The sequence below is a fragment of the Anabrus simplex genome, chromosome 1, assembly GCF_040414725.1.
Source record: "Anabrus simplex isolate iqAnaSimp1 chromosome 1, ASM4041472v1, whole genome shotgun sequence".
NCBI classification, from domain to species: domain Eukaryota; kingdom Metazoa; phylum Arthropoda; class Insecta; order Orthoptera; family Tettigoniidae; genus Anabrus; species Anabrus simplex.
The window spans coordinates 1,772,057,794-1,772,085,769 of record NC_090265.1 but is presented as its reverse complement, the minus strand read 5'-3'; the positions used below and the strand labels follow the sequence as shown (position 1 = coordinate 1,772,085,769).

Sequence of the window (27,976 nt, the reverse complement as noted above, 5' to 3'; positions counted from 1 at the left end):
GTTTCCGGGAGAGAAAAAAGAAACCTATCAGTGTCGACAACGAACGCACAGCCCACTTTAAGGCCTGTTTTCACAAGTAGGACTGTGCTGCGACTGTGCTTCGACCGTGCTGTGTCACCCGCAATCGCCAAACAGTATAAACTATTCCATTTACATTGAACAGCAGTTGAGTATTTTCACATATAGGACTATGTCCCTACCGTGTTGGTACCGTGCTGTCTTGGATCGCCATGCAGAGCGATTACGGCCCACACAGACGTCGCCTGGTCTCAGCACAGTACCACATGTGAAAATTAGAAACGGTCGCCCTAGTGTCGCCAAGCTGGACTTCCGTCTTATTTCGGTGGTAATCGGAAGCACTCGGTCGTACGTGATCCAGTGACCAACGAGCACAGAATAACATAGAGTGCACAATGCGCTGTCTGAGTACTGTGCTCGTTGGTTGAGATACATTGTGTGACAGTTTGCAGTAGTAGGTGTGGCGCAGTTGTCTTCCTTAAAGATGGACGAACAAGTGATAATTTTAGTTCAACAACATGAATGCCTTTATAATTCTTATTTTTCTTCTTCTTTTGTTGTAAAACAATGTACGCTGCGCAGGCAATAACTACGTTTTCTTCGTTCGGATCCATGTCTCCAACCTGTGAGCACAGAAGCAATGAACAAGGACCACATGACCACAGCACAGTCGCAGCACAGTCCTACATGTGAAAAGACAGAGTAGGCGACACCGCCCTAGCACGGTCGAAGCACAGTCCCACATGCGAAAACAGGCCTTAGGTGTCTGTTCTTGAGCCATCCGTGTAAACGATGACTGAGCCTGGATACTGGCAACAGTGGACAGAAAGAGCCTACGATAAGGGTCCGTGTTTTCCTTCGAGCCAGTGTGCAGATCCAGGATTATTTTAGGACATTGTACTACTCACGGAGGTATCCCACTTGATTGTCTGACAAGGCAAGGAACCGAAGGTATGTAAAACAAACTGCGACTGCTATCCAAGCGTATTCCAACCAGCTGCGTTGCTCGAGGAAGAACAGCGTACAGCAAACGGTTGCCATTGTTGAATACGCAAGGATAGCTTGGATGAAGTGGCATCTGTCGCAAATCAGCAGCATACGAAAGAAGCATTTGCTGGCGCCTCAGGTGTAAAGGCGGCACACCAGACTCAGCGAGCAGGCTAGCTATGGGGTGTGCCGAACCAAGTCTGCCTTGGTGGTGCACTTCCTTTATTCCTACTTCTCCTTGACTGACGTTGTCGCCATTAGCGATAACATTACCCGAATGTGACGTGAAACTTATAGTTTCTCATTGAAGATGGCGCACTAGCCATCTGTGTTTTTACACAGTCTCTTTGACACAGTCTGTCTCTCGCTCTCCGTGTGTTAAGTTGGTCTGCTCGCGATGCCAACAATGGTCGGATCGAACGTGATAAGCAGACTGGAATTTAATATGTGCTTCTTGATCTGCGAACTGCTATTATCATGGATTTATTTGTTTCAAGGCTCGGTTCTCTGCTTGAAGTTATTATATTGATTGAGATATATTTCAGACTCCTGATTGCTGCTCCCAGGTATTCATTCATTTTATTTCATTTACATGCCAGTTACAAAAACTGTTTTGTGTGATTGTATTTCGGTAGTCTTTTATCACCTGTCTTTGCAGGCTCTTAATTACTTCATTTTATGTGTGTGTTTTAATTTTTTCTTTCTTTGTGTGCACACGCGTGGGAACGGAGAGTGGTATTTACCTATCTGTTTGTTTGGGCCTGTGTGTGTTTGTGGGTTTTGAGACCATGCATTTTTGTTTACTCATCATTTGAAATCATGGCTGAGCATTGGTGTATTGTGTGATTTGACGCTACGGGGTTTAATCCATGTTTGTCCACGTGAGACAATTTGGATGCCCCGTGTAGCAGGTCGAAGAGTGTTGTGATTGCTACGATTATATTTGGATCTGCCTTGCCTATATTTTGCGGCGGTCCGGCATTGCATCTACGGTGTTCGAACCATGCTCGTGAGCCCATGATATCCTTCGCTATCCTGTGCGATAGTATACGTCGCGTGCCTTTACACTCCGGCCTGATCTGGGTCGATTTTATATTGGGTCTCTCTTCTTGTTCATACGTGTGTGTGTGTGTGTGTGTGTGTGCGTGCGTGCCTGTGCTGTCTGCTTGTGTACGGTCTATAGTACTCTCCGTATCTCGTAATTTTAATTTTTCTATACTTCATTTTATTTTTCGTTTTAGTTGGCCGGTTTGGGCCATGTGTAGTATGCTATTTTATATTTCTTAGCCGTTATTTGGTCCATTGTCGGCGATTAGTTTTTGTTTTTGTAACTCTGGCAACATCTTCTTCTCCTTCTCTTATGCTCCTTTTTGGGAGGCTGTGCTTTGCTTTGTTGGAACGCGCTAGCATCGTTTGGACGCTCGCTGGGAGCGCGGATGCAAACTGTTGATGTGTGCGCGGCCCGTATTTCTGCGACTGTATCATTCCTTTAGTGGTTCCACTTTCTGATTCCCTCGATAATGTGTTTCACGTCACATTATTTTTCTCAAAGCAATTTGTAAGTTCTATGTTGTCATACGTAAGTGTATAGTGCGATCGTGTGTGCTGGCGGCCTGTTACACGAATCTTACTATGTCATTGGACGGGATACTACTTGATGTTTCAATTTTCTACAGTTATGTAAGTAACTTTTAATGCAGCCTCACATTTCTGTTTTCATTCTTATATTAAGTGTGTTTATAATAAACTCCAGTTTCCTTGATCCATTCTTTTATTCATGGGGATTACGGGTTCATGCCTTTCTGTCCTTTCGCTTCCCTTTGTCTACGCACGGATCCAGCTCCGAGTTGTTTTAGCTCGTTCCAGTCCATCCACGGCAATTTACGAAGTGAAGTATTTTTTTTTGCTAGGGGTTTACGTCGCACCGACACAGATAGGTCTTATGGCGACGATGGGATAGGAAAGGCCTAGGAGTTGGAAGGAAGCGGCCGTGGCCTTAATTAAGGTACAGCACCAGCATTTGCCTGGTGTGAAAATGGGAAACCACAGAAAACCATCTTCAGGGCTGCCGATAGTGGGATTCGAACCTACTATCTCCCGGATGCAAGCTCACAGCCGCGCGCCTCTACGCGCACGGCCAACTCGCCCGGTCGAAGTGAAGTAAGCGAGGTAAGTATCTGCGCGTGTTTGTCGTGTACTGTATTGATGTGTAACGATAGCAGGGTAAGGGGCGCGGTGCAGGGGCTTGTACGAAAAGCTCCCGTCGCCAACCTGTTCAGCTTCACAAGCACGCTTGGTCTTGCTGAGCCATACGCTGCACTGCCGTAGTCGAGCCGGGATAAAATATGTGCCCTATAGAATTGTAGGAGCACCCTGCGGTCAGCACCCCAATTAGTGCTGCTAAGAAACTTCATGATATTCAGCTTCTTAGTGCATTGCACTTTTAACTGCCGCACGTGTGACTCCCACGATAATTTGCTATTGAAAAGGAGCCCAAGTAATCGGTAAGTGTCATCAACGGGAAGAACAACATTTCCTACGTATAGCTCAGGTTGTGGGTGAAGAGTACGGAGCTGACAAAAGTGGACAACAGAGGACTTTGCGGTGGAAAACCGAAAACCATGTTCTAAGGCCCACTGTTCCACTCTTCTAATAGCTTGCTGTAATTGTAGTTCTGCGACTGCCATATTACGCGAGCTATAGTGCAGAGCAAAATCTTCCACACATAGCGACGGTATTACTGCTGAAACAGCAGCAGCAACAATACCGTTCATGGCAAACGCAAACAGAGTGACAATAAGGACCGATCCCTGTGGAGCCCCATTTTCCTGAACGTGGTATTGCGAATATGTCCTCCCTACTCGGACACGGAACAGATGGAGGGACAAAAAATTGCAATAAATACCGGCAAGTGACCTCGGAATCTCCACTGATGCAGGACTGAAAGGATACCATATCGCCATGTGGTATCATAGGCCTTTTCTAAGTCGAAGAAAATAGCTACCAAATGCTGTTTGCGGAGAAATGCATCCTGCATAGAGATCTCCAGGCGTACCAAGTGGTCAGTGGTCGAGCGAGCGTCTCGAAAACCACATTGGTTCTCCGGCATCAGGCATTTTAGCTAACACAGACTTCTTAGAGTACACAAAAATTGAAAAAGACAAGCAATTTAACAACATAGTTGTATGGTCCAGGTTTGTAGACGATATGTTTATTATCATGGACCAACGTATTACTGACACACCTACTATCTTCACATACTTCAATAATATTGATACAGACACCAAGTTCACAATAGAATCTGAAACCAATAAGGCCCTTAATTTTCTGGATTTATCTATCACTAAACTTCCATATTCATTTAAATATAAAATTTATAGGAAACCAACACACACAGCTACGATAATTAAGCAAGATTCCGTACACCGTCCTAGCCACAAAAGAGCCACCTATAAAGTTTAATACATCGTGCCTTCAATATACCCATGTCTAAATCAGAGCTAAATAAAGAACTCAACACTATACGTAGTATTGCATTCCATAATGGCTATAATCAAAGTTTTATAGAACGTATAATACACAAATTTAAACACCGACCCAGGTCTAATTTGCAAAAAGAAATAACCAAACCAAAAACCTATGCAACCTTTACGTTCAACCCTGTCATTTTCCGACTAACAAACATTTTTAAAAAGAGAAATACAAAAATTTCCTTCAGGACCAACAACAGAAATCTCCACATTTTACATAACTCTAAATTGGTCAATGCGTCTGACCCCTTTGATAAATCAGGTGTTTACAGGTTTCACTGTAACGACTGCTCCAGCGTATACATTGGGCAAACAAGGAGATCTTTCAAAATCAGATATAACGAGCATGTAAATGCCATTAAATACAGGAGATTTTCGGTAATAGGTCAGCATATACAGGACTATAAACATGGCTTTAATGGCATCAGTAACAATTTGGACATCACTGAAACAATGAACAAAGGTCTACTACTTGACCTTACTGAGCAAAGTTTTATTTTATTGGATCAGTATTACAACCCCAACTACAATCTCAATGATCTGTCCGAGAAACCCACAATTTTATTTGATAAGCTTATTTTGGTTATAAATAATTTAAAAATACCTAGAGATCAATTGGTTCACAAAACAATACATAACACGCTGGCTTACTACCCCCATCAGAATCCACGCCCTCCTGACCTATATTCTCCTGCTACAGCAACCTTCCATCCCCCCACCTAAACCGCCATGCCTAACAGCTGATGCATGCGGGCTGCCTCTTGACACTTTGCATCGCAGTTCCTTACTAACTTTATGCCTGTCAACTTGGTGCTTGAGGTGAGTTTCCTTCCTTACTAGTCTTTTTACGAATCACTTTCTCTGTCTCCGATTTTGCAATGCTAACATATAGTTCACAAATTCATCTCTACTTTTAGGTCCGTGTTGGTTCGAGATCGCTCTAAACTTATTCAAATCCACCTGAAAATTGAAATTTTCTAGATATCTCGTCAATCAATGTACGGCCTCAGCCCTACACTAATATTGGATCAACACTGAAATGCAGAGCTAATTTTATAACAAATTATCACATTAAGCTGTTTTATAGCAACCAAAAAAAGACTGTGACATTCGATTTGTTATTCATACGGAAGAAAGTCTGTACATTATAGTTGGTTCTTAGATCATATATTTAGAGGAAATGTTTCATGCCTGAAAAATGGACAATGATAAATTTTTCTATCCACATGAAGAGAACAATATTCTAGAAATCAGATGTTGGTTTAGTATTTTAAAAAGTGCCTAAGTACACAAACTTTCAAAGGAAAGCTTTTTACTCTTTAAGGCCAACGTACACACTGGATAACTGTATGAGTTTTGTCCTACAAGAAAGATTTTATCAAAACTGGGTCTTACAGTAGTTTTATAATACACTGAAGAAAATGGAAATTGCAACACCCAGAAGGAGTGGTGCTACATTGCTGCAATTCAGGATGAGTGTTCGGTTGTGATTCGATGATTACACTTTCAGGTCCCTCTGACTGCAAGTTTGGAGAAAAATCAATACAGGATGTGCCCACCACGAGCTGCAATACATTGATGAATTCAAGTGATAAAAATCATTGCTATCCGTATTGAAGATACTGAATGTAGGATGCTAAAAGGTTAGTTTTTTCCACCTATTCAATACATATAAATTTTATAAATTAGGAATTTATTATTGATTCCACTTGAGACATGTTTCGCCCTTCATTGAGGGCATCATCAGTCAAAATATCACCTCAAGGTAAAAAATCAGGTAACTGGTTGGTAGTTGACATGTACAAATTAATACATATTATTAATACAATTACAAAAATTAAGTATGGGAAATAGTTGTACAAAAGTGATGGTTGAACATATAGGTTTATAGATGAAAAGTCGGCACCAATGCCTAAAATTAACATAGTAGAGTTCGGCAGTGGTGCTCTGGAGAAACAGTTGACGCAATCATAGGAAAATAAAAAGTTAAAAAATATTTACATTAAAACAATTAAGGGAGAAAAGGTGTAGTGTTCGGCGTCAATGTTTGTAACCAAAAATTAATGTCAAAGGTTGGTAACTATACAGTATTTACATTATTCAATTGAATAGTTGAGATAAATTTTTAAAAATATTTACATTATAACATTCTGCGTAAATGTTTGTAATAAAAACTAATGTCAATAGTTGGTAACTATATAGTAATTACATTATCTAATTGAATAGTTGAGAATTTACAAATATGTACATAATTACACAAGAGCAGCTGGTGTGCAAGGGTAAAAATTTTTTTTTTTTTTTTTTTTTTTTTTTTTTTTTTTTTTAGTACCAAGTGCGTCCTGATGTTTTAGAGGTTGGAAGAAGGAATAGTATTGACATTTCGGAAATATGTAGAGCAGTTTATTTTAGTTAAAATCACCGGGGGTAGGGAAATATTTCATAGGCAAATGAGGTTTTATAGGCATCAAGCTGGAAGTTTTTCAGTTGCAGTGCCGAGATCGGTACGGAGACTGGTCAGCGTGGATGGAGGTTCATGGGTATTCCGTGCGTTTGAACGGCAACAATGGTGACAGTTATTAGTGGGTAATTGCTAGTTATATGAGTAATTGCTAATTAGGAAAATGTTGCGGGTTGAAACTTTCGCTTATTCTTTTAGTTGACTTCTGTAGCATCGAATGTGATGAGAAGACATCGGTGTGAAATGCCGATGAGAACAAATTGATATTGTTCCATGGAATAAAGTATGGCGGACTTCAGGATGAAGTTATTGTTCTTTTCTGGTCTGGTGAGATAGAATAGAGTTGCTTGTGTTGTGAACTGCTGTGGAGAAATTAGAATGTATACGGCAACTGCAGAGTCAGAGCTTTAAAGCTGGGGTGAGGCATCTTCTCATTCTGACTGCGAAGAGGAGCCGTAGTGGCACGCCATATTTGTGCCGATGTGCGCTGGGTTCCGGCGTGTTGTTGAAAGTTGTATTGTATGCAGTGGAAGTTATCTGTAATTGAGATGTTAATAGTAATAGTTAGTGTGTAAGAAAGGTTTATGGTAAGTAATGAAGAGTGAATGTTATGTTACATACCTGATGTGTCGCTGAGAGGTAATTGATGATGAGTATTGGTGGACTAAGAAGGAGGCTCAGTCGGTAATACGCACATGCGGTTAGCAATGGCGGCCGACCCTTGCACACCAGCTGCTCTTGTGTAATTATGTACATATTTGTAAATTCTCAACTATTCAATTAGATAATGTAATTACTATATAGTTACCAACTATTGACATTAGTTTTTATTACAAACATTTACACAGAAAGTTATAATGTAAATATTTTTAAAACTTTATCTCAACTATTCAATTGAACAATGTAAATACTGTATAGTTACCAACCTTTGACATTAATTTTTGGTTACAAACATTGACGCCGAACACTACACCTTTTCTCCCTTAATTGTTTTAATGTAAATATTTTTTAACTTTTTATTTTCCTATGATTGCGTCAACTGTTTCTCCAGAGCACCACTGCCGAACTCTACTATGTTAATTTTAGGCATTGGTGCCGACTTTTCATCTATAAACCTATATGTTCAACCATCACTTTTGTACAACTATTTCCCATACTTAGTTTTTGTAATTGTATTAATAATATGTATTAATTTGTACATGTCAACTACCAACCAGTTACCTGATTTTTTACCTTGAGGTGATATTTTGACTGATGATGCCCTCAATGAAGGGCGAAACATGTCTCAAGTGGAATCAATAATAAATTCCTAATTTATAAAATTTATATGTATTGAATAGGTGGAAAAAACTAACCTTTTAGCATCCTACATTGATGAATTCGTCGAGGCATGGAGTCAATTAGGCCCTGGATCGCTTCCTGAGGAATTGTGGCCCATGCTTGCTGCACTGCACGGGTCAGTTGTTCCAGAGTTGTGGGTGGCTAAGGATGGTTGGCCAGTTGTCGACCCATCATGTCCCACACATACTCAATAGGACTGAGGTCCAGGGATCTGGCGGGCCATTCTAAGGTTGTGATGTCGTGAAGAGTTTCTCTGAAGATGCGTGGAGTGTGAACCCGGGCACTGTCCTGCTGAAACATCCCATTAGCAATGTTCGCCATCATAGGGACAACCACTGGATTGAGTACCCTATCAACGAACTGTCGAGCAATCATAGTGCCCTCAACAAGCACTTATTGTGATTTCACATTAAAGCCAATAGCTCCCCAGACCATAATGCTTGGTGTTGGCCCTGTGTGCCTCTCGACAATAAGATATGGGCGGCCCCTCTCCCCGGTATGTCGGCGCACACAATTCCGGCGATCACTGCGGGCAAGACAGAAGCGCGATTCATCACTAAAGATGACCCTACGCCATTCGTCAACCCACGTCGATCTTTCTCGACACCAGGCCAGCCTTACATGTTGCTGTTGTGGGGTCAATGGAACACCTTCTGCAGGGACACGGGCTCGTAAGCCAGCTGCACGCAGGCGATTACCAATTGTTTGTTGTGTAACGTGGAGTGCCACAGCTGCTCGAATTTGCGCTGCTGTTGCATGGGGTTTCATCCGGGCCATCCGAATGATGCAGCGATTCTCTCTCACAGTTGTCCATCGCGCTGGACCTGTGCCAGGTCTACGAGTGTGGGTACCTTCATTTGACCACTGCTGCCAAACACGTTGTACCGTAGATGTCTGTCGGCCAACACGTGCAGCGACAGTCCTTAGCGATAATCCAGCCTCACACAGCCCAATTATCCGAGCCCTCTCAAACGGCAACAATTGTTGATAGAGTGCTCTTCTCTGTCGTCGAGGCATGATTGACGGGAAACACTTCACTGCACAGACTGCAAGTCAACTACTCTACACCAGAGTCCATATACTGGAGTTGATTCCTCCGCAACCAATCACGTGGGGAGACCTGTAGCAACAATCCAATGGGTCTGAGACTTTGATCGTTTACATACCTACATGGCATCATTCCATATCTTGAAAATCAACACAAACGACCAATGCCTTCATGGTGTTGCAATTTCCATTTTCTTAAGTGTAGTTATGCTGAATTGATAACGCAAAGAGCTCTAAATTTAAAAATGTATATAAATGTCTCATGACGTGTCTACAGCATTTTTTTTTTTTTTTTGCTAGGGTCTTTACGTCGCACCGACACAGATAGGTCTTATGGCGACGATGGGATAGGAATGGCCTAGGAGTTGGAAGAAAGCAGCCGTGGTCTTAATTAAGGTACAGCCCCAGCATTTGCCTGGTGTGAAAATGGTAAACCACGGAAAACCATCTTCAGGGTTGCCGACAGTGGGATTCGAACCCCCTATCTCCCGGATGCAAGCTCACAGCCGCGCGCCTCTACGCGCACGGCCAACTCGCCCGGTCTACAGCATTACCCCACAAAGATTAATCTAGTCTCTGTTATGTAATCACATAGATTTAAAGTCACATATGTAATGGTAAAAACTTACAACTTAGTTTAGAATGCTCTCTTCATGTTCTTACACAGGTATAAATATTTCATGTAACTATTTAAAAAGCCTTGCAAAGTTTCCTACGCTGATGATGGCACAGGAAGGTGCCGAAACCGGTCCCTAAATGACAGATAATAAATATGCGATATTATTTTCATTTCACTATTTTATTGTATTGAATAGGTGGAAACATTTATCCTTATCTGAAACCGTAAACCACCCTGGAACTCGGACAAGAGTCCTCGTTTCTCCAGACACCACACAAGTCGGCGATTTACCATCCTCTCAAATAGCTTACACAGGCAATTCGTAAGACAAATTGGTCTGTAACTTCCTGCATACTTAGGATCTTCGTCACGCTCGAGTATAGGAATGACTATGCCCTCTCGCCACTGAGACGGAAAATCACCCTCTATCCAGATTCGGCTGAACACACGAAGGAGATATCGTAGACTATCCTCACTAAGGTGTTTCAACTTCTGGTTATGGATATTGTCTAGTCCAGGAGACGTGTCCTTGCAAAACGCTAAGTTGCTGCAAGTTCCCACTCCGTAAAGGGCACGTTGTAGTCCTCTGAAGGTTGAGTGGCAAAACTAAGTTGATGACATTCTGCCTCCCGCTTCAGAGCGAGGAAATCACGATGGTAATTCCCGGAGCCAGATACATCTGCGAAATGACTAGCTAGATGGTTAGCAATCAAGAGGGATTCAGTGACGACACTGCCTGCAATGGAAATTCCCGGTACAGAAGAGGATCCTGGGATACCCAAAATACGTCGAACTTTAGTCCACACTTGAGATGATGGAGTATGTGACGTCACAGACGACACATATCTCTCCCACGAAGCTTTCTTACTTTGGCGAATAAGAACTCACTCCTTAGCGCGGAGTTTCTTAAATGTTACCAAGTTGGCCACAGTAGGCTGTCTACGGTAACGTTTATGTATGCAATGGTGTTCTTTGATAGCTGCTGCTATTTCTTCGTTCCACCAAGGAACGAGTTTTCGGCGAGGAGTCCCCGAGAAGGATGGAATGAACTCCTCAGCAGCAGCTAGAATAACTTGGGTGATGTAAGTTATTTTCTCGCCGACAGTCCGCCTGATATCGTCGTTAAAGACAGCTAATGATGTGTACTTTGGCCAATCAGCATGTTTAAGAATCCATCGAGGGGGAGCCTTGACGGATTTTTGTTTCAACACAGTAAGGATGATGGGAAAATGGTCACTGTCACAGAGACCATCGTGTGTATTCCACCGAAAAAGCGGAACCAATGTTTGGCTGCATAGACTTATGTCTATGCGAGAATATGTGCCGTAACGTAAACTGAAGTGAGTTGGTTCCCCTGTGTTCAAAACACAAAAATCCAGCTCTGTTACTAATCTTTCCAGCTATCGTCCCCGCGGGCAAGGCGTCTCAGAGCCCCATATGGGGTGATGGGCATTAAAATCACCCAATAAGAAGAAGGGAGGTGGAAGCTGATCTATAAGATTGGTGACATCATTTATGTTAAGAGGCTGGCCTGGTGAAAAATAAACGTCACACACTGTTGCTATGACAGGGAGCGGTACCTGCACCGCAGTTGCTTCCAGTGGGGTCCTTAGAGGAACCTCTTCGCTATAAGTATCAGAACGGACAAAAATACCCATGCCACCAGACGCCCGGTGGGCATAATATTGTTCTGTCGAGTATAGTCTGAAATTTTTCAAGACCGTATGATGACCGGGTCTGAAGTTTGTCTCCTGAATACGGACTATACTCGCTGCGTACTCACTAATGAGCTGACGTAGCTCAGCAAGATGCCTGTCATAACTGTTACAATTCCACTGTAACAGGGCCATAGTGTTGGTGTGGACTTCTGAGGTGTAGGTTAGAAGCAGCGTAATGCTACTTAACCTACACTCACATCCCCATCCGAAGATGGAGATAAATGCGCTATGTGCAAGACGAAGTGATGCATGCCTTGAATTTCTTCGACATAGTCCGGGGGTGGGGTTTCTTCCTACGAGGGGAGCGTGCTGGTTTCCCAGGGGGAAAACCTGCTGGCGCAGAATCAGACCCTATGGGGGAGGGCGTGAGGCCCCATTCGTAGGAGATGTTGACGAACGCCTGGTAAGGGCGCTCTTCTTCCCCGCCGTCGATTCTTGTTTCGACGGGCTGGGAGGAGATTTCCCAGCCCTGGTCGATGATGCCACCCCCTGCTGTGCGGCATAGGTTTTTTTGCCGGCACAGGCTTATTGGTGGTCGAAGGTCGGGATGGACCCACCTTGGACTTCATTCTCTTTGCGGCGTTGTTCACAAGAGCAACTGCCGCCTTGGGCGCAGCGATCTTCTGGATAGGTGTTCCAGTTAAAAATGAGGAACCTGGGAGAGACTGTGCTATCAAGCTGAAGTCTAGTGTCTTGGCCGGTGTATTCAGAGAATTGAACTTACGGTGTGCTTCCTGGTAGGAAAGACCATCCAGGGTCTTAATCTCCTGGATCTTCTTCTCACTCAGATAGGTCGTACAGTTCCGATCTCGAGGAGAATGAAGACCAAGGCAGTTAGTGCACTTGTACGGAGTTGTGCACTCCTCCGTGCTGTGAGCTACTTTTTCACATGTACCACATACAGACTGATTCGAACAATGAGATACCATGTGTCCGAAACTCTGGCATTGATAGCATCGCATAGGAGGTAGGATGTACGGCCTCACATTGCAACGATACGTTTTAACCTTGACTTTCTCTGGCAACACTGAAAATTTGAAGGAGACTATGAAGACACCCGTGGCAATGTCTTCACCGTTGACTTTGCGTGTGATACGCCGGACGTCTGTCACGCCACGGTGCTTCATGTCTTCCGTCAATTCATCGTCAGTGTTCAGAACGAAATCATGGTGGAAAATAACTCCACGGACCAGATTCAAGGTTTAGGGCTCTTCCACTTTGACGGGGATTTCGCCAAAGTGGTCGCACTTAGGCAACCGATCTGCCTGGAGTGCAGTGCTCGTCTTCAGAAGCAAATCACCATTGCACATTTTCTTCATATCCTCAAGTTCACCGTATACACCTTCAATGTGTCAACTGAAGAGAATCGATTTCACCAGCTTGAAATCGTGCCCAACGGTTCTGGTAGCAACCAGGAACCTAAGGAAGGTGGAACCCAGACTGATACCCTGTGCTTGTTCCCAAGGGGTTGCCCCCATAGAGAATCAAAAGTTAAGGACTTGGGTAGCAAACTACCCGAGGTGGCAGGCGGAAGTTGTTTCGATGCCATGCCTGAAATCATCCTCCCCGAATGCCACCCACTCTAATCAGGGGTCTCTGTAGGCAAACCAAGCAGCCAAGGCAATACCTACCCGGTCATAGCAGGTACTGCCCAAAGTCAGATGTTGGACGATGCCTAATGCGGGAAGACTGAGGCAATGAGCACAAGGACTCCCTTCCTACAGTCACCCACAATAGCATGTACCCCAGTGTGTACAGAGCACTAAATATACAAGGTAAAAATAATAAAAAATAATAAGAGTATGTCCTTCTGGCATTCGGCTGTGCGGGGACCTGTGTTGTCAGGCGGATACTACTGCCCGGGTACACGACACTCCCACCCGCCTATTCCTGGGTGGTTACTGACACGGGCTTTTGAGCGTAGTCGCACACGTAGGAGGTCCATCTCCGAGCAGCATGCACATCAAAAATTTTGAAATGGCCTACAACTAACCCTAAAAAAAAAATTTTAAAAAATTAAAGAGGGGACCATGGCCACATGACCCTTTTAGTCACTTCCTACGACAGGCAGGGATTACCTGTGAATGTATTCAACCCCTCCCATCCACAGGAGGTCCAAAACATTATACCAAACCGCAATCCATGTCCGCGCCTAGGTCGCCCCTTTTAGTCGCCTCTTACGACAGGCAGGGGATACCGCGGGTGTATTCTACATATGCGTCCCCCACCCACAGGGGGTCGAGACTAAACTATCTTTACATCGGTCTGTTTTCAGACCAACTTTGCTTTATGGGAGCGAAAGCTGGGTGGACTCAGGATATCTTATTCATAAGTTAGAAGTAACAGACATGAAAGTAGCGAGAATGATTGCTGGTTAAGCATAAGGAATTTCATGTTTCTATCCGTATTGAACTGAGATCACAATTAAATTAGCATATAGCGGGTTCAACCTTTTCAATACATATGCAATGTTTGTTGGATGATATTTACAACATTATTTATTACAAATTACAGAACATGTTTTGGTGTACAATTTTTAACACCATCATCAGCTGAATGGAAAGTGTGTAGAAACTTGGCGGTCAAAACAATGAACAGCATATTGTCATATTTAACTCCATATCTACAGACAATAGAATGTTGTTATAATTAAATATTAACATCTTATTATGCTAGATTAAAACTATAATGAGTGACAAGGAAACTCTTGCAAGTCAAAATCTAAAATTCCTCATTTGGTATATGAGTGGTCTTTAATTCCTTAATGTCTATGATTTTATGCACTCATAATATTAGCTTCACATGAGATCCTAAAATTAAAGGATTGAAGTTGAATGCAGTCCATTTGATATTAAGATATTCATTTTTTGTATATGTTACTTTGTTGGATTAAAAGTTGAACAGCTGAATAATAATAATAATAATAATAATAATAATAATAATAATAATAATAATAATAATAATAATAATAATAAGGTAGTTATCCCTAAAGATTCTTTCAAGGAAAGGAAACAAATACTTGAAATAAAAAATAAAATAAAAAATGAAGAGCTTGTTGTCACTAAAGCTGATAAAGGCAACGTAACCGTTATTATCCCATTTATGCCCAGAACTTTTTTTATTTGCTATTTTGATAATTTTTACAAATTTGACTACTTGGTTAAGAATAAACATAAATAACTCAAAATTACACAGTAATAAAGCTCTATGTGTTCAAAATTACATGTTGCGAAAACGCAACACTGGGCAGATCCAGAACCTCAATGTGAAGTCCATGTACGGAATACGATATTTACCGTTTAGATGAAATCTACTATTAGTAAAACTGACATTTTCGGTATAATTGATAAAAAAATGTCTGTGTGAAGATTTTCCCCAACAATGAACATGTATATTCACGAATAAATACAAACAATACAGAAACTTTGCTGGAAGGAAGCGTCAATTTTTACTGTCCCTTCCGGAAGTGAAATTCCCTGAAACATTTATTGCGAAGAACTACTGTGCATTTCACACATCGATTGTTAGTAGTTGACTTGCAAAAGGCACACCGCGTTCTCTTGCACTGAGTTTCAGGTAAGTGTCCGATGTTATCGAAACGAAGCTCAGTCGACACTCTAGCACCGGTATGAGTAGCAACTGGACCATGTCTCACTCTGGGCGTTCCATGCGTGTGTAGTAATGTTAATGCTATGAAACGTCGAAATTCTAGGAGATCCATAGAACTAACTTCAGTAGATTTCGTTGAAATCCTGTGCAAAATCCAGGCATTCTGGATTGACACATCAATACCCCAAAGAAATATGGGCCACCACCACTTCTTTGAGCGTATGTTTACTCTGTAAGTACTAACGTTTACGTTCCCGCTCACAGCACTAGTATTACTGTACGACAAATTGAGCACACTCTCCTTGCACTCATCACCTATAACAACGGCCTCATCTGCACCTCTACGAACAGTTTCGGTCTCTGCAGCTAGCTGTCTTCCAGTAAGATTATCGCATGTCCCACCAAAGTCTTCGTCACCGCTATCTTCATCGGTATCTTCATTTACATCAGGTGCAGCAATGAACATATCAATGCTATGAGCCTTGTCAACATCTTCATTTTCTTCCTATAGGGAGAGAATTTCATGGACACTCAAGTTTCTGTAAAATAAAAGAAATATATACTGTAGTTTTGAATAGGTATCGTATCTGCCCAGTGTTGCGAAAACGCAACGCTCGTGTTCTAAGCCAATTTGTGAGCAGAAGAATATAAATACAAATCTCACGAACTGTATACTTGTAAACTTAAGTATTATTATTCACTGTTTGTGAACTTCAACGAATTACATACATTTATAAGGTGATAACTTATCGTTTTTGTAACAGCGCGCGCTTATTACCTTCCATTTCCATAGACACAAGTTTACAACAGTGCACTGCCACTTCGATTGTTACACTGGATTCTCAAATCACTGCCTGCGAAGTTGATTCGACATTCAAATTGTAGTTGGAACTGATAGATCCTGTTGTTCTTTATTATAATATTAGCTAAATGCTGTTAAACGGACAGAAAACAAATGTTGCGAAAACGCAACACTGGGCATAAATGGGATCTGATTACATCCAAAAAACAAAAAACTTTTTCAACAATAACTCTTTTTCTATTATTAAGAAAGACCCAACTCAGTCTTTAGAGAAGCAATTGAAACAAACATTGAAAACATCTTCATTCCTTTTTAACGAATACGAGAAGCAGAAATTAATTAGTATGAACTCCGACCTTCCTACCGCTAAAGCGCTGCCAAAAATCCACAAGGCTGGAGTCCCCATTAGGCCAATTATTAATTACAGACCTAGCCCCCTTTACAAATTAGTGCAGTATATTCAAAAATTCCTTAAACAACATTACAGATTCTCAGCAAACAAATCCATAAAAAATTTCGTAGATTTCACTAAAGAATTAATTAAATTCCGATTACAGGATTATCACACTATACATTCTTTTGATATAGTAAATATGTTTCCTAACATCAAAACCAATAAATTGCTTCCCATCATTGCCAAAAATCTGAAAAAATACAGTCACTTAAGCAAGCTGGAAATCGATGAATTCATGGCTGTTTTAAAATTGCTGATCAATAACAACTATTTCATTTTCGACCAGATTATTTATAAACAGAATGGCCTTGCAATGGGGTCTCCGGCCTCAAGAATTTTGGCAGAAATATATTTAGATTTTTTAGACGACACGCAAATAATTAACAATGAAAAATTCAAGAATGTTCTATTTTGGTCTAGATTTGTAGACAATGCGTTTGTTATCCTAGATGAACGCATAACCAACGCCTCTACAACTCTTAATACTCTTAACACTATAGATACGGATATAAAATTTACTCTAGAATCTGAAATAGAAAACTCTATTAATTACCTGGACCTAAAGATTAATAGACACACCTCTTCATTTTCTTTTAGTATTTACAGAAAACCCACATAAACTTCAGTTACAATACGAATGATTCAACCCACCCCTTAACTCACAAATGCGCAACCTATAACAGCTTAGTGAATCATGCTTTTAGCATACCAATGTCCAAACGAAACTTGGACAAGGAACTGAACATCATCCGAGCTATGGCTAAAGCTAACGGTATTAAAGGGAATTTTATAGAACGAATAATAAGCAAATTCAAATATCGCCCTCATACGACAGGCATAATGCTTCAACTGTCAACAAAGTCAATCCCTATTCTAAATCAGGCGTATATATATTCGAATGTAGAGACTGTGGAAGCGGATACATAGGGCAAACTGGACGTAGCTTTAATGTCAGGTATCAGGAACACCTCAACGCTGTAAAATATCGTAGATTCTCAGCGGTAGGCCAGCATATCCATGAATACAAACATAAATTCATAGACAAAGATAAAGACCTTGAGATAATGGAAACACTGGCTAAAGGACAGAGGCTTGACATTACAGAAGCATGTTTAATACATCTAGATCAATATTAAAACGCTAACTTTAATCTGAATGAAATCTCGAAAAAACCTAAGGTATTATTTGATTGTTTGATTCTATTACTCAACAACTTAAAAATTCCAGAAAATTCAAACGTCTTTCGAAGTCTACGTAATAACTTTGCGTACTTCTGTCTACGTCCACAATGCCCCCCGGACCTTCTCCTAAACAGTCAATGTTCTGGAAACACCCCCTTTACCGCTCCTACTTCTCCTTCCCTAGCGCTTCATACACAGTACAAGATACAAGCAGACACACTTGTTGTGCTGCAGCCGTCAAGCGAGGTACACAGCTTTAGAGGTGAGTCAGCCGTATCAACATTTAGATTCAATCAGTTTCTCTATCAATTTTCTCGCTTTTCTTTCTTTTAACATAGGGATTCATCATTACAGGTTTCCAGTGAACTGAGAATCCATGTCCGCTTAACAACTGTAGGACAAATAAACATTACAGTTCAACCACTACGCATACAGCATTAAAAATACTACGTTTTTAAACTCAACAAAGAAAAGAAGACTGCTCAGTTTTAATAATCCTATTGTATATAACGAACTTTTAATCCAACAAAGTAACATAATACAAAAAATGAATATCTTAATATCAAATGGACTGCATTCAACTTCAATCCTTTAATTTTAGGATCTCATGTGAAGCTAATATTATGAGTGTATAAAATCATAGACATTAAGGAATTAAAGACCACTCATATACCAAATGAGGAATTTTAGATTTTGACTTGCAAGAGTTTCCTTGTCACTCATTATAGTTTTAATCTAGCATAAAAAGATGTTAATATTTAATTATAACAACATTCTATTGTCTGTAGATATGGAGTTAAATATGACAATATGCTATTCATTGTTTTGACCGCCAAGTTTCTACACATTTTTCATGCAGCTGATGATGGTGTCAAAAATTGTACACCGAAACATGTTCTGTAATTTGTAATAAATAATGTTGTAAATATCATCCAACAACATTGCATATGTATTGAAAAGGTGGAACCCGCTATATGCTAATTTTGATTGCTGGTACAAACAGGTTTTTTTTTTTTTTTTTAAATCGTATGGCCTCAGCTACAGTGTGCAGACATTTCAATCTGATGCCATCTGGCTGTCTGCTCGTCAATTTCGACGTTCCGTTTTACTCTAGGCCCCCACTAGATGGCAGACCGAGTAAACCGAAACTCTCTTGGGCGTCTATGGCTGAGATTTAATGAATTTTGTCGGGTAAACACCAAGTGTGTCACCAGAGATCTTTTACATGCCAACATCGTACAACATGGAGTGTCGAATGGACTTTTTTCCGCCCTTCAAAAATCCGACTACCTCTGCCGGGTTTGAACCCACTATCTTGGGATCCGGAGGCTGACACTCTACCGCTGATCCACAGAGGCAGCTGATACAAACAGGTGAGAACAATGGCAGGAGGGTGCTCGGAATAAGGAGATAAAGGCTCATTTAGGAATGAACTCGATGGATGAAGCTGTACGCATAAACCGGCTTCCGTGGTGGGGTCATGTGAGGCGAATGGAGGAGGATAGGTTACCTAGGAGAATAATGGACTCTGTTATGGAGGGTAAGAGAAGTAGAGGGAGACCAAGACGATGATGGTTAGACTCAGTTTCTAAAGATTTAAAGATAAGAGGTATAGAACTACATGAGGGCACAGCACTAGTTGCAAATAAAAGATTGTGGCGACGTTTAGTAAATTCACAGAGGCTTGCAGACTGAACGCTGAAAGGCATAACAGTCTATAATGATAATGTATGTATGTATGTATGTATGTATGTGTGTATGTATGTATGTATGTACGAAGAGTTGATCAGCTCCTCAAAACTGAAAGAGGAAGAAATATCAGAGTTTGCATGAATAAAAAATACCAGGTTGAAAGGGTCTGGAGAATCCTTCCTAATGAGACTGCCTATCGAGAAATTGACCCAATCACCAGCACAATGAAGAAGAAAAGAATCTTGTATTTTTTCCACTTCTTGTGACTGCCAAGAAACCAGGTTTTCTGCAACTAGTGATGGGAAATCTTGGAAAGAAGACAGGAGGACAATGGATCCATGAAATTCAGGAAGATGTCAAAGCAGTTGGACTCAAGATAGCAAATGCAGAGAACAAAATAAAATTAACACCCTTCTTAAGACTCTCACATTTTCAGCAGAAATTACGCATAGAAGGGCTACAGCAATTTCAGACAAATTGAGAAAACTATGATTGGAACGAATGAAAAAGTACTGGGCAGATCACCAAAAAAAAAAAAAAAAATAAATAAATAAAACCTTCAAAGAGAAAGTGAATGTGGAACAGCTCAAGTGGTCCAGTGTGGCCAATAAAGTTAATAATAAATAATGATGGAATACCAATACAGACAATGATAGTAATGAAGTGATGTACGATGATGAGGAGAAAGATGATAATCATGAAGCAATAACAAATCTACAATAAGTATTAATGTATACAACTGAATCTTTACTATATATTTAGCTACAAATAATCAAATAACTACTGAGAATTGCTACTGCTAACAATTTACAATTTAGGAAATTTGGTTGTTGTTGAGGAGATATTGTTGGCACTGTTCCCTGAAACTAGCAGGATGGTTTCTCCGACAGAGCTAGGTAGCTTATTCCATAGCTGCACTGTAGAAATGCCAAAAAGAGTTTGTCTAATGTGCTGTACGATGGGGATGGTATACAAATGATAAACTTCACAAGCTTCCATACTGAAGAAACACTCCAGTTCTAACACAAGCAAAGAGGATTATGTCACAACTCATGTCTTTGAACACACAAACACTTGAAAATTATTTTACACATATAATCATTTAGCATTATTATATTTTAAATGTTTTTTACAAGTTGCTTTACGTTGCACCGACACAGATAGGTCTTATGGCGATGATGGGACAGGAAAGGGCTATGAGTGGGAAGGAAGCAGCCGTGGCATTAATTAAGGTACAGCTCCAGCATTTGCCTGGTGTGAAAGTTGGGAAATACTACATAACTGTAAAATACTCTTACTTTAGAGCTCACATGAAAACTTAATTTTTAGAATTTTTTTTTACAATTTATTTTACGTTACACTCACACAGATAGGTCTTATGGCGATGATGGGACAGGAAAGGCCTAGGAGTGGGAAGGAAGCAGCCATAGCCGTAATTAATGTACAGCCCCAGCAGCATTTGCCTGGTGTGAAAATGGGAAACCACAGAAAACCATCTTCAGGGCTGCCAACAGTGGGGTTCGAACAAGAGTCGTCTATATTTTACAAGCCGGAGTCATGTAAGTTTGGCAACGTCCAGCGGAGGCGGAAACGAAAGCGCGGGAGCTATCTGTGTATGCTGATGTGTAGTGAACTTCGTGTTGTGTTTATTTGTATTTTTCATGGATATGTTCGAGTATATGTAACAAGGTAGGTGACTGAGTGACATACGTAGAACCTATTATCGAAATACGTGAAGGCATGCCCGAATTTGGGTTATTAATAACTCGTTTCGTGTATTTGCAGATGCCCAGAAAATGTTGTGTTCCTATGTGTCGTAGCAACTATGACATCAAAAAGGATGGTTATGTTACCTCATTTAGGTTTCCTTCTGATGAGGAATTAAAACAAAAATGGATTCGTCAAGTTAAGCGGGATAATTGGGAACCTGGGAAGGATTCAGTCGTGTGTATAAAACATTTCACAGATGATAGTTTTTCAAAAGGGGAAAAGTTTTGTGATAGTAAAGGAAATATAACTGTACAACCACCTAAACCTAATGAACTTCTTCCTAATGCATGTCCAACTATTTTCCCAAATTGGTCCAAATATTTGTCATCAAAGAGTGTAAAAAGAAAAGATCCTGAAGATAGGAGACTGGAAATTAAGAGTAGGGAAAATAAGAGGAAAACAGATTTGGAGGAATCAAAGCTTCAAGATGACTTAATAGCTGACTTAAATCATTTAAGATCCCTTCTTCATACCAAAATTGACATGTCAGTATGGCAGATCAGTATCTGTAATGAATTTCTTTGCATATACAGATTAAATCTGGATGATTTGCCAAATGTAAGTAATTTACTAAAAATTCACCAGGATATGCATGTGACTGTATATGTTAATAGTTATCAGGTGTCAGTCAAAGAAATTAAATGTTTAGCTGATGGTAAAATCTCCAAGTGGTCTCAGCTAAATGAATATTTATTAAATTATACAGGAGCCACTGCTAGTAGTGTTAGTGTTGAATGTGTACAAAGTAATGTACTTAAAATGCTTGACAAGCTCATAGTGTTTTGTTTTGTGAGGTTAGCAGTGAAAGCACAGACTTCTCATCTAACCTTGTTTTCTTAAGGGAACAATTCGACAACAATAGGATAAATAAGAATATGTTTAGCAGTATGTGTTCATTGTTAGGAAGTGAATGTCCATATTGTGTACCAAATCCCCAACACAAGAATTTACAGATATTTCTCATGTTTGATCCTGTACATATATTTAAGAACATCAGAAATAACTGGCTGAATCAGAAAGACAGAGACAAAACTTTTATTTTCCCTGATTTTGAAGTAGATCAGATTATCCGTAAGGCGTGCTTTAATGATTTAAGGAACCTTTATGTGTACCACAGTCATGCATCCAACCTGATTGCTACAGCTTTTAAACTTAATTATAAAACGGTGTATCCCAAAAATCTTGATAGGCAGAAAGTGTTACTTGTTGATAATCTGTTCCATGACACCACCATAGCTGCTTTAAAAACCAGTCAACTAGATTCTAATGCCACTGCAATTTTTTTAGAAATTGTTACTAAGTGGTGGCGTATTGTAAACGTCAAAAGTGTAAATAAAGGAATTTGCAAGAGGGACCACAATCAAATGCCTTTTACTGAACTAGATGATGACCACATTCAATTTCTTCAACATTTCTGTGAGTGGGTAAGCAGTTGGGATGATTTAAATTTGGTTCATTGTCACTTAACAACTGACACTTCAAGAGCTTTGGTACATACCACAACTGTCCTGTTAAAAATTATCCAATTTTCATTTGAAGCTGTGAAACCAAATTATTTACTGTTAGGGAAGTTTCAGAGTGACAATCTGGTAAGAAGGTTTGGTCAGTACAGACAGCTTAGTGAATGTAACTACAATGTTACTGCACTTCAAGTTATAGAAAGTGAGAAGAAAATTAGGATTAAGAGTGTTCTGGGCTTGCACTCATCTAGGTATGGAAAAGTGCAGTTTGACTGTAGCCAGTTAGAAATGTCCCATTCCACCAAGACAGATGATATTAGGCTAAATATGGCAGTGATAAAAAAGTTCGACTCACTTTTATCATGTGACATTTCTGATGGGCATTTTGAGATGTCAGGTGTAATATACATTTCTGGGTATGCAGTAAGGGCAATATCCAAAAGGATAAGCTGTGACACATGTTTAGGTCACCTGCAGTGCAATGAAACAGATGGCCCCTATTTTGAAGAACTTCAGAGAGGTGGGTTAGTGGTGCCATCAGATTGTGTTGTGTGTGTTTGTAACAGTGACAGGAATGTGTACCTTGTTGCTGTCTGAAGACTACAAGGAAGACTACCTGGATTGTGGAAATCACAAAGATCTTCCCTCTATCCAGAGCTGCTTTAGGGAGAGATGAAAATCAACAGTTCTGGTTTGAACAGGGTAACTGTGGGCATGACAATAATAGTCTAATAGACTGTTTATTGTCCACATTTTGCAATGTCATGTTGAATAATTATAGAAAGCAGATTAAGAACAAGAGTTATGCCAGCAGTGACGATAAAATCAGTAAACGAAGGAAGCTGTCAACACTCCATAAATATTCAGCTTGCGAGTACTGTTCTTTAAAGGGTTTTGTTTTTATGCATATAAAATGTGTATTTCTAACTTTACTGAGTGCATTTCTTGATGCGTGTGTTTCTTAGTGTCATTTTTCACAGTGTGTATATTTTTGATAACCATCATGTTGGTCTAAGTGCGCTAAATATCATTGAAGTCAATTCAAAGTCGGACACGCCCCCTTTTCTCTCGGCCTCTGCTTGACAGATAGATACAGCGCTGCCAAGCGTACCTTCCGGCTTTAACTGTAGATGGCTCTGGTTCGAACCCACTATCTCCCGGATGCAAGCTCAAAGCTGTGCACCCCTAACCACAGGGCTAACTCGCCCGGTGAAAACTTTTAAAACTGAAGAGATATTTATAAGGATATTATAGAAAAGCTAGAACATTTCTCTTTTCTTTCTTTTTCTTTCCTGGATTATAATGTATATCATAGGCCTTACCTGTTAACATCAGGAGTTGATTGTGCCATAGGCATCAGCTTTACACCAGACATACTGATTCTAGATTTGACCTGAGAAAAAAAAGAAAAGAAAGATTATCCTACATTTCTCTTGAAACAGTAAATATTATTCACATTAAAGTAATTCTTACCAAATTGGATTTCGAAGATGGGTCTCTACCTCCAGGCTGACTCACTGTAAAAGACAACCAAAACAAATATAATAAAAACCGGAGCAGATTAGATCAGAGAAATAGACACTAACATTTCCTTTTATTTAAATAATGTAACTATTTATGGTTTGTAACAGTTCTTAAAACCAAGTTCCAGTTCATAAACCATGAGCTAGGGCTGAGAGTGAGTGAGTCAGTCGGTCAGTACTGATCTGCATTTAGGGCAGTTGCCTAGGTGGCAGATTCCCTATCTGTTGTTTTCCTAGACTTTTCTTAAAAGATTTCAAAGAAATTGGAAATTTATTGAACATCTCCCTTGGTAAGTTATCCAATCCCTAATCCCCCCCCCCCCCACCCTATAAATGAACATTTGCCCAAATTTGTCCTCCTGAATTCCAACTTTATCTACACATCGTGATCTTCCCTATTTTTAAAGACGCCACTCAAACTTATTCGTCTACTAATGTCATTCCACGCCATATCTCCGCTGACAGCTCGGAACATACCCCTTACGCGTCATAAACTTAATGTTTTATCCATATTGAAAGTTGCTATTAACTTAAAATCCAATGAAAGTATTTATTAATACATCTATTCAATACTTTTTATCCACTTACGTAGGTGGTTTGAAAAGTTCTCAGAATGTACTAGAATTAATTATCTTACCTCGGTGGAACTGCTTTTATTTTTCAACATAGTCCCCCTGTAGACTAATGCATTTGTCCAGCGATGTTCCAATGCCTTGATCCCATCTCGAAAATGAGATTCCTCCAGGCCTGCAAAATACCTCTCCAATTCAGCTGTCAGTTCTTCCCTTGTAGAAAATCTCCGTCCCCCGAGGAAAATTTTCAGCTTGGGGGATAGATGAAAGTCTGATGGTGCCAAATCAGGTGAATAAGGTGGATGTGGCAACAATTCGTACCCCAGTTCATGAACTTTTGCCATGGCAATAACACTTGTGTGCGGCGGAGCATTGTCCTGATGAAGGATGACCTTTTTCCTTGCCAAACCAGGCCTTGTTTCGCGTATCTTTTCCTGTAGTTGGTCTAGGAGATTTGCATAGTATCGCCCCGTAATTGTTTGGCCAGTAGGAAGATAATCTATCAGCAGAATGCCTTTTGCATCCCAGAAAACTCAGGCCATGACCTTTCTGGCCGAATGCACTGCCTTTGCTTTCTTTGGTGGTGGTGAATCAGCATGTTTCCACTGCTTTGACTGGTGTTTTGTCTCTGGGGTATAGTAGTGGACCCAAGTTTCATCTGTAGTCACAAACCGGCGCAAAAAATATTGTTGGTTGCACTGAAAATGGGCCAGACTTTGTTCGGACATTTCCAATCTGGTGCGTTTATTGTCCAATGTCAAGAGCCGCGGTACCCATCTTGTGGATAATTTTTTCATACCCAATTCTTCGGTTAAAATATAATATACCCATTCAGAAGACATCCCTACAGCTTCAGCAATCTCCCACACTTTCAGTCGACGATCCTCCATGACCATTTTATGCACTTTAGCGATAAATTCTGGGGTCGTAACACTTTTTGGCCGTCCACTACGTGGATCATCATCCAAGCTCTCCCGACCAAATTTAAACTCGCTGGTCCACTTGGCAACAGTTGAAAATGAAGGAGCAGAGACCCCCCAGTGTGTTCTGAAAGTCGGCATGAATTTCCTTTGCTTTCATACCTTTCTTTACAAAGTATTTAATCACTGCTCGAATCTCAGTTTTTTCCATTGTCACAAATCACTACGCGGGAACAACAACAAAGAGTAGTCACTACCATACTCCTGCAGCTAAAGCACTGATGCGTCACGTGTTCACTCACAAAGGATGTGTGATTATTGCGCGGGAACCTCGTTGCTCTAGCAATGACATCTAGCGCTGATTCCGAGAACTTTTCAAACTGTCCTCGTATATGTGGTTAAAAATGCAAACAATAATTTATCACTTTCGGGACATGTTTCGTCCCACTTAAGGGCATCTTCAGCCTTGAATAGAATCTTAAAATAATACACATGAACACTAAAAAAGAAGCTAGAAAAATTAGCCTTGTAACCTGATTATCTAAAATACTGGTACATATATTGTGAAATGGATAACATTTGATAAATTCATGATAAAATGCCCAAGGAACACTACCTATGGTCATTTTAAAATAATGTAGTCTGAGATTAAAACTAGATCTTCTTCTTGGATAAAATTTAAAGTTCTAATAAAATGATTCAATAAATTATGTACTATTTCTCCAAGGCAATAGTATGTATGTGCATTATAAACAAGCAATGAGACAAACACAGAGCAAAATGTCTGTCAAAAGACGTGGTCACATATAAGTGGATAAGAAGTAATGAATAGGTGTATTAATAAACACTTTCATTGGAGCACTTAGTCGAGCAGCTCGTCTTCTTTCTCTCAATTCTTCCCAGCCCACTCTTTGCAACATTATTGTAACGCTACTCTTTTGTCGGAATTCATCCAGAACAAATCAAGCTGCCTTTCTTTGGATTTTTTCCATACACTGGAACCATACTCTAGTTGGGGTCTTACCAGAGACTTATATGCCCTCTCCTTTACAACATTACTACAACCCCTAAATACCCTCATAACCATGTGCAGAGATCTGTACCCTTTATTTACAGTCCCGTTTATATGATTACCCCTGTGAAGATCTTTCCTTATATTAATACCTAGATACTTACTATGATCCCCAAAAGGAACTTTCACCCCATCAACACAGTAATTAAAACTGAGAGGACTTTTCCTATTTGTGAAACTCACAACCTGACTTTTAACCCTGTTTATCATCATACCATTGCCTACTGTCCATCTCACAACATTATCGAGGTCATTTTGCAGTTGCTCACAATCTTGTAACTTATTTATTACTCTGTACAGAATAACATCATCCGCAAAGAACCTTACCTCTGATTCCATTTGTTTACTCATATCATTTATATATATAAGAAAACATAAAGGTCCAATAACACTGCCTTGAGGAATTCCCCTCTTAATTATTACAGGGTCAGATAAAGCTTCACCTAATCTAATTATCTGAGTTCTATTTTCTAGAAATATAGCAACCCATTCAGTCACTCTTTTGTCTAATCCAATTGCACTCATTTTTGCTAGTAGCCTCCCACGATCCACCCTATCAAATGCTTTAGACAGGTCAATCGTGATACAGTCCATTTGACCACCTGAATCCAAGATATCTGCTATATCTTACTGGAATCCTACAAGTTGAGCTTCAGTGGAATAACCTTTCCTAAAACCGAATTGCCTTCTATCGAACCAGTTATTAATTTCACAAACATGTCTAATATAATCAGAAAGAATGCCTTCCCAAAGCTTACATGTCAGACTTACTGGCCTGTAATTTTCAGCTTTATGTCTACCACCCTTTCCTTTCCTTTATACACAGGGGCCACTATAGCAACTCTCCAATCATTTGGTATAGCTCCTTCAACCAAACAATAATCAAATAAGTACTTTAAATATGGTACTATATCCCAACCCATTGTCTTTAGTACATTGTCAGAATTCTTATCAATTCCAGCTGCTTTTCTAGTTTTCAACTTTTGTATCTTATTGCAAATGTCATTGTCGTCATATGTAAATTGTAATACTTCTTCAGCATTAGTCTCCTCCTCTATCTGGACATTATCCTTGTAACCAACAATCTTTACATACTGCTGACTGAATACTTCTGCCTTTTGAAGACTGTCGCATACACACTCACCTTGTTCTTTATTTATTCCTGAAATGTCCTTCTTGGAACATGTTTTTGTCTTAAAGTAC

General features: G+C 40.2%; 1 protein-coding gene across 1 annotated transcript in view; it reads right to left on the bottom strand.

Annotated features, from left to right (window-relative positions):
• Positions 1-27,976, bottom strand: part of LOC136864567 (uncharacterized) — a 200,255-nt gene that overhangs the window by 78,305 nt on the left and 93,974 nt on the right. Inside the window, exons 7-8 of the mRNA XM_067141729.2 lie at positions 24,160-24,203; positions 24,009-24,079 (exon numbers count right to left, since the gene is read on the bottom strand). Coding sequence (XP_066997830.2) covers positions 24,009-24,079; positions 24,160-24,203 — 115 coding nt within the window. The remainder of the gene's footprint in view (positions 1-24,008; positions 24,080-24,159; positions 24,204-27,976) is intronic.